General features: G+C 47.5%; 1 protein-coding gene across 2 annotated transcripts in view; it reads left to right on the top strand.

The window, feature by feature from the left end:
- The window catches only part of RPGR (retinitis pigmentosa GTPase regulator), a 309,545-nt gene that overhangs the window by 50,258 nt on the left and 243,909 nt on the right, over positions 1–15,378 (top strand). For both annotated transcript variants that reach the window (XM_063955571.1, XM_063955570.1), the window contains exon 4: positions 6,854–6,916. In XM_063955571.1, coding sequence (XP_063811641.1) covers positions 6,854–6,916 — 63 coding nt within the window. The remainder of the gene's footprint in view (positions 1–6,853; positions 6,917–15,378) is intronic.

The raw sequence follows: 15,378 nt of genomic DNA, 5'->3' as shown, positions 1-15,378 counted from the left end.
CAGGGCGCTGGGGGGGGGCGCCCTGAGACGCAATAAAAACACCTTGGCTGGCAAAAAAATGCATCACATATAGCTCCTGGGCTATATGGATGAATTTAACCCCTGCCAGAATACACAGAAAAATGGGAGATAGGCTCCGCCCCCTTCTCGGCGGCCTTATCTCCTCAGCACACTGGCGCCATTTTCCCTCACAGCTCCGTTGGAGGGAAGCTCCCTGGCTCTCCCCTGCAGTCACTACACTACAGAAAGGGTTAAAATTACGCGCAGTATTAAAAATACAGCAGCTATAAGGGGAAAAACACTTATATAAGGTTATCCCTGTATATATATAGCGCTCTGGTGTGTGCTGGCAAACTCTCCCTCTGTCTCCCCAAAGGGCTAGTGGGGTCCTGTCCTCTATCAGAGCATTCCCTGTGTGTGTGCTGTGTGTCGGTACGTTTGTGTCGACATGTATGAGGAGAAAAATGATGTGGAGACGGAGCAGATTGCCTGTAATAGTGATGTCACCCCCTAGGGGGTCGACACCTGAGTGGATGAACTGTTGGAAGGAATTACGTGACAGTGTCAGCTCTGTATAAAAGACAGTGGTTGACATGAGACAGCCGGCTACTCAGCTTGTGCCTGTCCAGACGTCTCATAGGCCGTCAGGGGCTCTAAAGCGCCCGTTACCTCAGATGGCAGATATAGACGCCGACACGGATACTGACTCCAGTGTCGACGGTGAAGAGACAAATGTGACTTCCAGTAGGGCCACACGTTACATGATTGAGGCAATGAAAAATGTTTTACACATTTCTGATAATACGAGTACCACCAAAAAGGGGTATTATGTTCGGTGAGGAAAAACTACCTGTAGTTTTCCTGAATCTGAGAAATTAAATGAGGTGTGTGATGATGCGTGGGTTTCCCCCGATAACAACTGATAATTTCTAAAATGTTATTGGCATTATATCCTTTCCCGCCAGAGGTTAGGGTGCGTTGGGAAACACCCCCTAGGGTGGATAAAGCGCTCACACGCTTGTAAGAACAAGGGCTCTACCCTCTCCTGAGATGGCCGCCCTTAAGGATCCTGCTGATAGAAAGCAGGAGGGTATCCTAAAATGTATTTACACACATACTGGTGTTATACTGCGACCAGCAATCGCCTCAGCCTGGATGTGCAGTGCTGGGTTGGCGTGGTCGGATTCCCTGACTGAAAATATTGATACCCTAGATAGGGACAGTATATTATTGCCTATAGAGCATTTAAAAGATGCATTTCTATATATGCGTGATGCACAGCGGAATAAGTTGGAGGTCGGTGTAGCACTATCTCAGGTAGTGTTGCTGCAGCACGATTGGATTCTCAATATTCCAAAATCGCAGCTGATTCCGACGACTCGTCGTCTGTTCCTAGGGATGATCCTGGACACAGTCCAGAAAAAGGTGTTTCTCCCGGAGGAGAAAGTCAGGGAGTTATCCGAGCTAGTCGGGAACCTCCTATAACCGAGCCAAGTCTCAGTACATCAATGAAAGGGTTCTGGGAAAAATGGTGGCTTCCTACGAAGCAATCCCATTCGGCAGATTCCACGCAAGAACTTTCCAGTGGGACCTGCTGGACAAATGGTCCGGGTCGCATCTTCAGATGCATCAGCGGATAACCCTGTCACCAAGCACAAGGGTGTCTCTCCTGTGGTGGTTGCAGAGTGCTCATCTTCTAGAGGGCCGCAGATTCGACATTCAGGACTGGGTCCTGGTGACCACGGATGCCAGCCTGCGAGGCTGGGGAGCAGTCACACAGGAAAGGAATTTCCAGAGCTTATGGTCAAGCCTGGAGACATCACTTCACATAAATATCCTGAAGCTAAGGGCCATTTACAATGCTCTAAGCTCAGCAAGACCTCTGCTTCAAGGTCACCCGGAGTTGATCCATTCGGACAACATCACGGCAGTCACCCACGTAAACAGACAGGGTGACACAAGAAGCAGGAGGGCAATGGCAGAAGCTGCAAGGATTCTTCGCTGGGCGGAAAATCATGTGATAGCACTGTCAGCAAGTGGGGACTTCACCCAGAAGTCTTCCACATGTTTATAAAACTCGACAAGTATTGCGCCGGGTCAAGGGACCCTCCGGCAATAGCTGTAGACGCTCTGGTAACACAGTGGGTGTACCAGTCAGTGTATGTGTTCCCTCCTCTGCCTCTCATACCCAAAGTACTGAGAATTATAAGATGGAGAGGAGTAAGCACTATATTCGGGCTCCGGATTGGCCAAGAAGGACTTGGTAACTGGAACTTCAAGAGATGCTCACGGAGGATCCGTGGCCTCTACCTCTAAGAAGGGACCTGCTCCAGCAAGGACCCTGTCTGTTCCAAGACTTACCGCGACTGCGTTTGACGGCATGGCGGTTGAACGCCGGATCCTGAAGGAGAAAGGCATTCCGGATGAAGTCATTCCTATCCTGATCAAAGCCAGGAAAGATATAACCGCAAAACATTATCACCGCATTTGGCGAAAATATGTTGCGTGGTGCGAGGCCAGTAAGGCCCCGACGGAGGAATTTTCAACTAGGTCGATTCCTACATTTCCTGCAAACAGGAGTGTCTATGGGCCTGAAATATGGGGGTCCATTAAGGTTCAAATTTCGGCCCTGTCAATTTTCTTCCAAAAAGAACTAGCTTCAGTCCCTGAAGTTCAGACGTTTGTGAAAGGGGTACTGTATATACAGCCTCCTTTTGTGCCTCCAGTGGCACCTTGGGATCTAAATGTAGTTTTTGGGTTCCAAAAGTCACATTGGTTTGAACCACTTGAATATGTGGAGTTAAAATATCTCACATGGAAAGTGGTCATGCTGTTGGCCCTGGCCTGGGCCAGGTGCGTGTCAGAATTGGCGGCTTTATCCTGTAAAAGCCCTCATCTGATTTTCCATTCGGACAGGGCGGAATTGAGGACTTGTCCTCAGTTTCTCCCTAAGTTGGTTTTCAGCGTTTCACCTGAATCAACCTATTGTGGTGCCTGCGGCTACTGGGGACTTGGAGGACTCCAAGTTGCTAGACGTTGTCAGGGCCCTGGAAATATAGGTTTCCAGGACGCCTGGAGTCAGAAAATCTGACTCGTTGTTTATTCAACAAGCTGGGTGCTCCTGCTTCTAAGCAGACTATTGCTCGTTGGATTTGTAGTACAATTCAGCTTGCACATTCTGTGGCAGGCCTGCCACAGACAAAATCTGTAAAAGCCCATTCCACAAGGAAGGTGGGCTCATCTTGGGCGGCTGCCCGAGGGGTCTCGGCTTTACAACTTTGCCGAGCAGCTACTTGGTCAGGAGCAAATACGTTTGTAAAATTCTACAAATTTGATACCCTGGCTGAGGAGGACCTAGAGTTCTCTCATTTGGTGCTGCAGAGTCATCCGCACTCTCCCGCCCGTTTGGGAGCTTTGGTATAATCCCCATGGTCCTTACGGAGTCCCCAGCATCCACTAGGACGTCAGAGAAAATAAGAATTTACTTACCGATAATTCTATTTCTCGTAGTCCGTAGTGGATGCTGGGCGCCCATCTCAAGTGCGGATTGTCTGCAATACTGGTACATAGTTATTGTTACCAAAAAAAAAAAAAAATCGGGTTATTGCTGTAGTGAGCCATCTTTTCTAGAGGCTCCTCTGTTATCATGCTGTTAACTGGGTTTAGATCACAAGTTATATGGTGTGATTGGTGTGGCTGGTATGAGTCTTACCCGGGATTCAAAATCCTTCCTTATTGTGTACGCTCGTCCGGGCACAGTATCCTAACTGAGGCTTGGAGGAGGGTCATAGGGGGAGGAGCCAGTGCACACCAGGTAGTTCTAAAGCTTTACTTTTGTGCCCAGTCTCCTGCGGAGCCGCTATTCCCCATGGTCCTTACGGAGTCCCCAGCATCCACTACGGACTACGAGAAATAGAATTATCGGTAAGTAAATTCTTATTTACGTCATTATGCCCGGCCACCTCCATACGATACTGCAATTTTGCACACTTCACTACAATCCTGCATGCCTCACTAAAGGGCCCTACACACATGCCGATATCACTGCACGATATGAACGATCTCGTTCATTAATGAACGAGATAACGTTCATATCGTGCAGTGTGGAGGCACCAGCGATGAACGATGCGCTGCCCCGCGCTCGTTCATCGCTGGGGCCATGTCGGCTGTGCATGCAGGCCAATATGGACGAGATCGTCCATATTTGCCTGCAAGTCTACGGAGCCGGGTGACGGGGGGAGTGAAGAAACTTCACTCCCCCCGTCACTGCCCCCCCGCCGCTGGATCGCCCGTATCGGTGGTCGGGCAGCTCGGCGGCACATCGCCGAATGTGTAGGGCCTATAAGAAGCAGGCAGGATGTGGCCTGGTGAAGAGATAGCACCAGGATGCACTATGGGAAGAATCAAGGCAGTGGAGGCAGTGTGATGCTCTGGGCAGTATTCTGCTGGGAAGTTTTGGGTGCTGGCATACATGTGGGTGCTATATTGACATGTACCACCTACCTAAACATTGTTGCACCCCTTCATGGCAATGGTATTCCCTGATGGCAGTGGCCACTTTCAGCAGGATAATATGCCTTGACATACTACAAAAAATATTCAGGAATGGTTTAAGAAACTGAACAGTGAGTTTAAGGCCTCCAAATTCTCCTGAGCTACATCTGATCAAGCAACTTGGGATGTGCTGGAAAAACTAGTCCGATCCATGTGTATACACATGCATATACAAAACTAGATCACTTAATTACTTATTCCATTAACTTCTACATAAAAAAAAACTATTTAATGTAACATATCAAATTTGCTCCTTTCTGACAAAATATATAAACCATTAAAAATGGCCAAATCACTTTTAAACTTTAATAAATTGATACTACTGTAGATTGCATTTTAGTGCAAAATATCTTTATTGTGATATTGGTTACATATAAAAAAGATCGGAAGACAAGAATAAATATGGCATATGCCTTGAGCATTAGATCATACATGAACCTGATAAAGCTAAATATTTATCTTATAACATTCACTATATATTATTAAGAGACTCAGTACGCAATGGGCGTACGGGGTACCGTAAGGGTACGCACTTAGCGTAGCAGACGCTAGGCCGTGGTCGAGACGCACGAGCGACACGTTCGCTCACGGCTTACGCTGGGTATCGAGCACGCTATAGGCGGTCCGAGTACCGTAATGCTACGCTACTAGCGTAGCGGACGCCGTGCCCACAAGAGGAACACGAGCGGCGCAGACGCTCACAGGATGACACACAGTAAACCTTGAATGCAACACAATGAAGGGATTTACTTATACTGTAATGATATAACGCTTCTTAACCTTGTTAATATAAAAGCTGCTTGAGCGATTGAGACGCTCCGAATACTCTCAGCAATGTAATAAACACACAATACCTTGCTAAGGTTCCAAAACCTTTACTAACGAGATTTAGTTATGTAAAAAGGGAAAATACAGTTAACATTTCATACACTACAGACTAACATCAATATCTAAACATAATAACTACACATATACAATATACAACAGCGTAACAATAACAGAGAGAGAGAGAGAGTATGGCAAATACAAACAGAGAACAAGTTGGTTACAGAGAAAAACTTACACACTGGGGAATGATCGCTGCGCAGTCCTGGTACCAGCTCTCAAGTTAGTCAGTGATGAAAACCTTCTGTGGAGAGTAGACTGAGCTGGCCCAATCTGGCTGCCTTATGTACACTGCATACAGTACACTACAAAGGGGCCTACAATCTCATTGTTCATTGGACACAGTAATCTGTCTTTACATTATAACAAAAGGTCATAGGTTGATTCAAACAGGTGGGCTGTGACTATTTCATACTGCTCAGGTGGGAGGGAATCTCAGGATTCCCGCCGCATGGATAATGAACTGCAAATATAGTAAATGTCCATAAACTTCTTATAAACATAACTATTCGCAGGAGCGATTAATTTCTCTCAAACCAATACCGGAATGTTTCTAATAATATACTCTACCGTTGCATACTAAACACCACTGCTGAAAAACCTGAAACCTGTCTGACCCTTCGTATCATGTAAAGAGGGATTTCTCTGTCTATGAACCAGTTATACTAAACAAACTTACTGATATTATTAAGGAGACCATAACCTACAAAATGCACTATTTGGATTAAATATGTTGCGATCGAGTCGCTCGCTAGACGCTTGCAAACTCCGCCGTAAATACACATCTCCATGCGCAGGAGACGTCGGAGCGTCCCTTACGCAACCTGAGGGGATGCGTACGCACGGGGGAGTGGGTGCACGAGCAGCGGGCAAGCGCATGGGGTTAGTACAAGGCATGAGAATAACGATATTTTTCGACTTTGACAAACCATATAAAGAATCATAAAACCCATGAAAGAGTAAAGAAAATGAAGAGAGGGAGAAAGAAACAGAGTAAAGTTATTAACTGTCCCAATGCTATAATTGACATGAATAATGTAATTGTATGGTGGTATGTAGTGATCTTCCTCAAGCTAAATGGCAATATGAAGATAGTTTCTCTATATGATACCCATTTTACACCGCACAAATTACCCGGTATAGACCCGGCATATTGCAGGGTCAGGGAAGCCTGCTGTAGCGTCCAATGCCTGATCCCACCCGGGAAGGACCCGTTTCCAATTCCTGGGTGGGATCTGGCATTTGCGGTGTGAAAGGGATATATATGACTGTGAATAGTGTCTGCATGAATGAAGCTTGCCATTCTGGGAGAATAGAATTCCTGGAGATCTTTATTATGATCTAAAACTTAGAGCAGACATGACCTTCTGTGCTGTTGATGAAAAAAATCAGTTGTGTTTACTTTGTTTTGCAGGATTAAAATCAGAAAAAGTAAAATTTGCTGCTTGTGGAAGAAATCACACTTTGGTTTCTACAGGTAAAATTTGTTTTCATTAATATTTCATTTTCACAGAATTCTGTAAATGTACTACAAATGACCACAGTCCTGCAGCATGATGGGGGTACTACAAATTACCACAGTCCTGCAGCATGATGGGGGTCATTCAGGTGTGTTTGGATTTGCTATTACTGCTCCTTACTGTTTCCAAGGAAGCAGCAGTGATCGCGCTGTGTGTAAATGCAGCAGGAGGCATCTATTACATGCATGCACTTACAGTAGTGATCTGAGATGCACCCTAGAATGCAGCATCGGATTAAAGCACCCACCATCGGGCGGCTTGCTGCACCCTTGGTCTTCCATATGCAACCTCTCGCCGCCCTCGAAACTGCATCAGACTGTCAATCAATGACAGTCTGGTGCTGGCCTGTGTCCTGTGCCTTAGGACCTGTTTACACAGGCGCAGAAGGGGTCCTGTGCATGCGCGAAGTACCAAAAATCGGTACTTTGCAACGATGCGCGCAGGTTCAATCACACCTGAACGACCCTCGATATGGCCACTGGGCACAATCTACAGGCCCAATTCCCCGTTCTGACAATCTGATCCACAGGCAGATCCACTGGCAGATTGAGTAAAGACAGCATGCTAAAAACAAACATGATTTGCTAATCCCAACCACATTTTGGTCAGAATTGGAAAATCCAGGAAATCAAACGTCCTGGATTTCTCTGATTGCTTGACCTCGGCATCTGCAGAATGGGGAATTGTCCCAGCTTCTGCCTGATGTATGGGCCCAATGACACTGATGATTGCATCAAGTATAAGGATACAAAACTAGAAGCAGAGATGCATTTTCAGGGAAGAATTATATGATTATTGCTGAAATCCAGCAATAGTTCTTAACATACATATTTGTGTGCCTATATATTTGTACACACACCCTTACAGTCTTTAAGTATCCATAATAACATTATTTTGTATTTACTCCTCATATTTTAGATATTTCTCTGACGTCCTAGTGGATGCTGGGGACTCCGTAAGGACCATGGGGGAATAGACGGCTCCGCAGGAGACTGGGCACACTAAAAGAAAGATTTGGTACTACCTGGTGTGCACTGGCTCCTCCCTCTATGCCCCTCCTCCAGACCTCAGTTAGATTTCTGTGCCCGGCCGAGCTGGATGCACACTAGGGGCTCTCCTGAGCTCCTAGAAAGAAAGTATATATTAGGTTTTTTATTTTACAGTGAGACCTGCTGGCAACAGGCTCACTGCAACGAGGGACTAAGGGGAGAAGAAGCGAACCTACCTGCTTGCAGCTAGCTTGGGCTTCTTAGGCTACTGGACACCATTAGCTCCAGAGGGATCGACCGCAGGACCCGTCCTTGGTGTTCGTTCTCGAAGCCGCGCTGCCGTCCCCCTTACAGAGCCAGAAGCAAGAAGATGGTCCGGAAAATCGGCGGCAGAAGACTTCAGTCTTCACCAAGGTAGCGCACAGCACTGCAGCTGTGCGCCTTTGCTCCTCATACACACTTCACACTCCGGTCACTGAGGGTGCAGGGCGCTGGGGGGGGGCGCCCTGAGCAGCAATAATATCACCTTGGCTGGCAAAATAACCACAATGTATAGCCCCAGAGGCTATATATGTGGAAATTACCCCTGCCAGAATACAGAAAAAAGCGGGAGAAAAGTCCGCCGAAAAAGGGGCGGAGCCATCTCCCTCAGCACACTGGCGCCATTTCTCCCTCACAGTTCCGCTGGAAGGAAGCTCCCTGACTCTCCCCTGCAGTCTACACTACAGAAAAGGGTAAAAAAGAGAGGGGGGGGCACAGATTTGAGGCGCAGTAAATATTATAGCAGCTATAGGGGACATAATTCAGTTAGTCCCTGCATTATATAGCGCTCTGGTGTGTGCTGGCATACTCTCTCTCTGTCTCCCCAAAGGGCTTTTGTGGGTTCCTGTGTCCTTTAAGAGCATTCCCTGTGTGTGTGTGCGGTGTGTCGGTACGGCTGTGTCGACATGTTTGATGAGGAGACTTATGTGGAGGCGGAGCAGATGCCTATAAATGTGATGTCACCCCCTGCGGGGCAGACACCTGAGTGGATGGACTTATGGAAGGAATTACGTGCAAGTGTCGACTCCTTACATAAAAAATTTGACGACATGCCAAATGCGGGACAGCCGGCTTCTCAGCTCGTGCCTGCCCAGGCAATTCAAAGGCCATCAGGGGCTCTAAAACGCCCACTACCTCAGATGGCAGACACAGATGTTGACACGGATACTGATACCAGTGTCGACGACGATGAGTCAAATTTAATGTCCACTAGGGCCATTCGTGGCATGATTGAGGCAATGAAAGAGGTTTTACACCTTTCTGATATAAACCCAGGTACCTCAAAAAAGGGTATTATGTTTGGGGAGAAAAAACTACCAATAGTTTTTCCCCCATCTGAAGAATTAAATGAAGTGTGTGAAGAAGTGTGGGCTTTCCCTGATAAGAAATTGGTGATTTCAAAAAAATTACTAATGGCGTTCCCTTTCTCGCCAGAGGATAGGTCACGTTGGGAAACTCCCCCTAGGGTGGATAAAGCGCTCACACGTTTGTCTAAAAAGGTGGCACTACCGTCTCCGGATACGGCCGCCCTAAAGGAACCTGCTGATAGAAAGCAGGAGGCTATCCTAAAGTCTATATATACACACACTGGTGTTATACTGAGACCAGCTATTGCTTCAGCGTGGATGTGCAGTGCTGCTGCTGCTTGGTCAGATTCCCTGTCAGAAAATATTGACACCCTGGACAGGGACACTATATTGCTAACCGTAGAGCATATAAAAGACTCAGTCTTGTACATGAGAGATGCACAGAGGGAGATCTGCCGGCTGGCATCTAGAATAAGTGCATTGTCCATTTCTGCTAGGAGAGGTTTATGGACTCGGCAGTGGACAGGGGATGCAGATTCTAAAAGGCACATGGAAGTTTTGCCTTATAAGGGTGAGGAGTTATTCGGGGATGGTCTCTCAGACCTTGTTTCCACAGCAACAGCTGGGAAGTCAGCATTTTTACCCCATGTCCCCTCACAGCCTAAGAAAGCGCCGTACTATCAGGTGCAGTCCTTTCGACCTCAGAAAAACAGGCGGGGAAAAGGCGGGTCCTTTCTGTCTAGAGGCAGAGGAAGGGGAAAAAAGCTGCACCACGCAGCAGGTTCCCAGGAACAAAAGTCCTCTTCCGCTTCTTCCAAATCCGCCGCATGACGGTGGGGCTCCACAGGCGGAGCCAGGTACGGTGGGGGGCCGCCTCAAAAATTTCAGCGATCAGTGGGTTCGCTCACGGGTGGATCCCTGGATCCTTCAAGTAGTATCTCAGGGGTACAAGCTGGAATTCGAGGCGACTCCCCCCCGCCGTTTCCTCAAATCGGCCTTACCGACAATTCCCTCGAGCAGGGAGGCTGTACTAGAGGCAATTCACAAGCTGTATTCCCAGCAGGTGATAGTCAAAGTACCCCTATTTCAACAAGGACGGGGTTACTATTCCACACTGTTTGTGGTACCGAAACCGGACGGTTCGGTGAGACCCATTTTAAATTTGAAATCCTTGAACACATACATTAAAAAATCAAAGTTCAAGATGGAATCGCTCAGGGCGGTTATTGCAAGCCTGGACGAGGGGGATTACATGGTATCCCTGGACATCAAGGATGCTTACCTGCATGTCCCAATTTACCTTCCTCACCAGGAGTACCTCAGATTTGTGGTACAGGATTGCCATTACCAATTCCAGACACTACCGTTTGGACTGTTCGGCACCGAGGGTGTTTACCAAGGTAATGGCAGAAATGATGATACTCCTTCGAAAAAAGGGAGTTTTAATTATACCGTACTTGGACGATCTCCTAATAAAGGCGAGGTCCAGGGAGCAGTTACTGGTCGGAGTAGCACTATCTCGGGAAGTGCTACAACAGCATGGCTGGATTCTAAACATTCCAAAGTCACAACTGGTTCCTTCCACACGCTTACTGTTCCTGGGGATGATTCTGGACACAGAACAGAAAAAAAGTGTTTCTCCCGCAGGAGAAAGCCAAGGAGCTGTCATCTCTAGTCAGAGACCTCCTAAAACCAAAACGGATATCGGTGCATCACTGCACACAAGTCCTGGGAAAAATGATGGCTTCGTACGAAGCAATTCCATTCGGCAGGTTCCATGCAAGGACCTTCCACCTTGGACAAGTGGTCGGGATCGCATCTTCAGATGCATCAACTGATAACCCTGTCTCCAAAGACCAGGGTGTCTCTACTGTGGTGGCTGCGGAGTGCTCATCTTCTAGTGGGCCGCAGATTCGGCATACAGGACTGGGTCCTGGTGACCACGGATGCCAGCCTTCGGGGCTGGGGCGCAGTCCCACAGGGAAGAAATTTCCAGGGACTTTGGTCAAGTCAGGAGTCGTCCCTACACATAAACATTCTGGAACTGAGGGCCATTTACAATGCCCTAAGTCAGGCAAGGCCCCTGCTTCAAAACCAGCCGATTCTGATTCAATCAGACAACATCACGGCAGTCGCCCATGTAAACCAACAGGGCGGCACAAGAAGCAGGGTGGCCATGGCAGAAGCCACAAGGATTCTCCGATAGGCGGAAAATCATGTACTAGCACTGTCAGCAGTGTTCATTCCGGGAGTGGACAACTGGGAAGCAGACTTCCTCAGCAGACACGACCTACACCCGGGAGAGTGGGGACTTCATCCAGAAGTCTTCCTACTGTTGGTAAACCGCTGGGAAAGGCCACAGGTGGACATGATGGCGTCCCGCCTCAACAAGAAGCTAAAGAGATATTGCGCCAGGTCAAGGGACCCTCAGGCGATAGCTGTGGACACTCTAGTGACACCGTGGGTGTACCAGTCGGTCTATGTGTTCCCTCCTCTGCCCCTCATACCAAAGGTACTGAGAATAATAAGAAGGCGAGGAGTAAGAACGATACTCGTGGTTCCGGATTGGCCAAGAAGAGCTTGGTACCCGGAACTTCAAGAAATGTTATCAGAGGACCCATGGCCTCTACCGCTCAGACAGGATCTGCTACAGCAGGGGCCCTGTCTGTTCCAAGACTTACCGCGGCTGCGTTTGACGGCATGGCGGTTGAATTCCGGATCCTAAAGGAAAAGGGCATTCCGGAGGAAGTCATTCCTACGCTGATAAAAGCCAGGAAAGAAGTAACCGCAAACCATTATCACCGCATTTGGCGAAAATATGTTGCGTGGTGTGAGGCCAGGAAGGCCCCTACAGAGGAATTTCAGCTGGGTCGTTTTCTGCACTTCCTACAGTCAGGAGTGACTATGGGCCTAAAATTGGGTTCCATTAAGGTCCAGATTTCGGCTCTGTCGATTTTCTTCCAGAAAGAACTGGCTTCACTGCCTGAAGTTCTGTAAAGGGAGTGCTTCATATTCAGCCCCCTTTTGTGCCTCCTGTGGCACCTTGGGATCTCAATGTGGTGTTGAGTTTCCTAAAATCACATTGGTTTGAACCACTTAAAACCGTGGATCTCAAATATCTCACGTGGAAAGTGGTCATGTTATTGGCCTTGGCTTCGGCCAGGCGTGTGTCAGAATTGGCGGCTTTGTCATGTAAAAGCCCTTATCTGATTTTCCATATGGATAGGGCAGAATTGAGGACTCGTCCCCAGTTTCTCCCTAAGGTGGTATCAGCTTTTCACTTGAACCAACCTATTGTGGTGCCTGCGGCTACTAAGGACTTGGAGGATTCCAAGTTACTGGACGTAGTCAGGGCCTTGAAAATTTATGTTTCCAGGACGGCTGGAGTCAGGAAAACTGACTCGCTTTTTATCCTGTATGCACCCAACAAATTAGGTGCTCCTGCTTCTAAGCAGACTATTGCTCGCTGGATTTGTAGCACAATTCAGCTGGCGCATTCTGCGGCTGGATTGCCGCATCCTAAATCAGTGAAAGCCCATTCCACGAGGAAGGTGGGCTCATCTTGGGCGGCTGCCCGAGGGGTCTCGGCTTTACAACTTTGCCGAGCTGCTACTTGATCAGGGGCAAACACGTTTGCTAAATTCTACAAATTTGATACCCTGGCTGAGGAGGACCTTGAGTTCTCTCATTCGGTGCTGCAGAGTCATCCGCACTCTCCCACCCGTTTGGGAGCTTTGGTATAATCCCCATGGTCCTTACGGAGTCCCCAGCATCCACTAGGACGTCAGAGAAAATAAGAATTTACTCACCGGTAATTCTATTTCTCGTAGTCCGTAGTGGATGCTGGGCGCCCATCCCAAGTGCGGATTGTCTGCAATACTTGTATATAGTTATTGCCTAACTAAAGGGTTATTGTTGAGCCATCTGTTGAGAGGCTCAGTTGTATTTCATACTGTTAACTGGGTTAAATATCACGAGTTATACGGTGTGATTGGTGTGGCTGGTATGAGTCTTACCCGGGATTCAAAATCCTTCCTTATTGTGTCAGCTCTTCCGGGCACAGTATCCTAACTGAGGTCTGGAGGAGGGGCATAGAGGGAGGAGCCAGTGCACACCAGGTAGTACCAAATCTTTCTTTTAGTGTGCCCAGTCTCCTGCGGAGCCGTCTATACCCCCATGGTCCTTACGGAGTCCCCAGCATCCACTACGGACTACGAGAAATAGAATTACCGGTGAGTAAATTCTTATTTTTCCTCACTTAAGTACAGTATATGTAAATATACTGTACACTCTGCTTTAGAGCAGACGTACATACCCTGAAGCAACTGTCTGATGTCTTGGTGTCCAAACAGGATACATATGATATCCCGGCAGGCGGGATGCTGGTTGTCACTATACTGACAGTGGCGTCCAGTCTGCGGAAATCGAGGCAGCGAGTCCCCTCTCCATGCATCGGGCATGGTGGTTCACTTTGCTTGCCAAAGGTTCTATTCCCACTCTGTTGGTGGCGTGGACCCACAAACAGAGTGGGAATACTGAGCATTTGTCGGTATTTCGGCGTCTGTCTTGTCAAAGTCAGAAAAATGTCTCTATGCACGTTGCCATATTTGCACCGCACACTGGTCCGCGCTGCGCATGCGTACGCTCTCCCGTGAAGGCGCATACCCGCAATAGCGTGCACCCGCGGGCGCACGGTATGCGTATTTACGGTAGAGTTTATGTAGTCGTAGCGTGCGACTCATTCGTTACATATTTTCACAATTAATGTAGTTTATAGATCATGATCCCTTTGATAGTTTCTGAAAGTTTGGTTAATATAGAAAGTCCCGGAATGGAGGAATTCCTCTTTGTATTGTACGAAGGGTCTGACAAGAGTCATACAGCAGTGTTTGGTACCCATCGGAAGAGTATTTAATTAGCAATATTCCGGTGTTGGTTTGGAGCGTATTAATCGCTCGTGCGAATAGTTATGGACATAAGAAGTTTATGTCCATTTCTACTATTTACTCATACTCGGGTATGCGGCGGGAAACCTAGTTTCCCACCCACCTGAGCTGTTTGAAATCGTCACAGCCCACCTGTATGAATCAACCTATGACCTTTTGTTATGATACAGGGCCGTATTCCGACGTCCAATGGACAATGGGATTGTAGGGACTATGAGATTGCATTGTGTGTGGGGCATAAATAGGCAGGCCGACCACATCCAGCTCTCACTCTTCAACGGTTCTCATTGCTGAAAATCGGGTGCTGGATGTCCAGGCGCATGCGATCGTTTACCCTTGTGCGTAAGTTTCTCTCCGTAATCATATTGTCTTACTGTGAGCCAATCTCTCTCTCTCTCTCTCTCTCTCTCTCCGTCTCTCTCTCTCTCTCTTCTCTTTCTCTCGTATCTCCCATTGATTAGTATTGTATAGTATTAGATCAGCATAGTATTGTAGTATACTTCTTGTATAGTTATTTGGTTAGGAAGTCTCTGTTATATTGTAGTGTATCATTTGTACTGTGATTCTTTTTGCAAGTATATTAGATATAATACAGTTAATAGGCTTTGGACCCTAAACAGGTATCTGTGTATTTTCTCATAGTGTTGTGTTCACTTGAGCGTCGGTGACGCTCAAGCAGCTTTGTAGTTAGTCAGGTTACACAAGGTTGCACTTACACCCTGTATTCACATTAAGGTATTCTGTGTATTTCATTGATAAAAGGTTTAGTCATAAAGGTATAGCGTTGTGAGCGTCTGCGCCGCTGGTGACCTCCTCGTGGTCTCGAGCGTATGCTACGCCATAGCGAATCATTACTCTAGTCATAACCAATAACGTGCTGTCCTGTGATCTCTGGGCCGTGAGCGAACGTGACGCTTGAGCGTCTCGCCTACGGCTGAGCGATCGTTACGCAACTAGCGTACCCTTACGGTACTTCTTAAGTAATCAGCGTACTGTGTTCTTAGACTTCATTAAGGGTTGTTTATACGACAAAGGAATTTAACATTGTCAATTGGGGACTCGTCCTGTCCTTCTCATATCTGCACTAGGTAGATCAGCAGACATTATCCCCCAGCAAAGGGTGGGAGGTTGTCTC

The sequence above is a fragment of the Pseudophryne corroboree genome, chromosome 2 (assembly GCF_028390025.1).
Source record: "Pseudophryne corroboree isolate aPseCor3 chromosome 2, aPseCor3.hap2, whole genome shotgun sequence".
Lineage (NCBI taxonomy): Eukaryota > Metazoa > Chordata > Amphibia > Anura > Myobatrachidae > Pseudophryne > Pseudophryne corroboree.
This window is presented reverse-complemented; position numbering and strand designations above follow the sequence as displayed.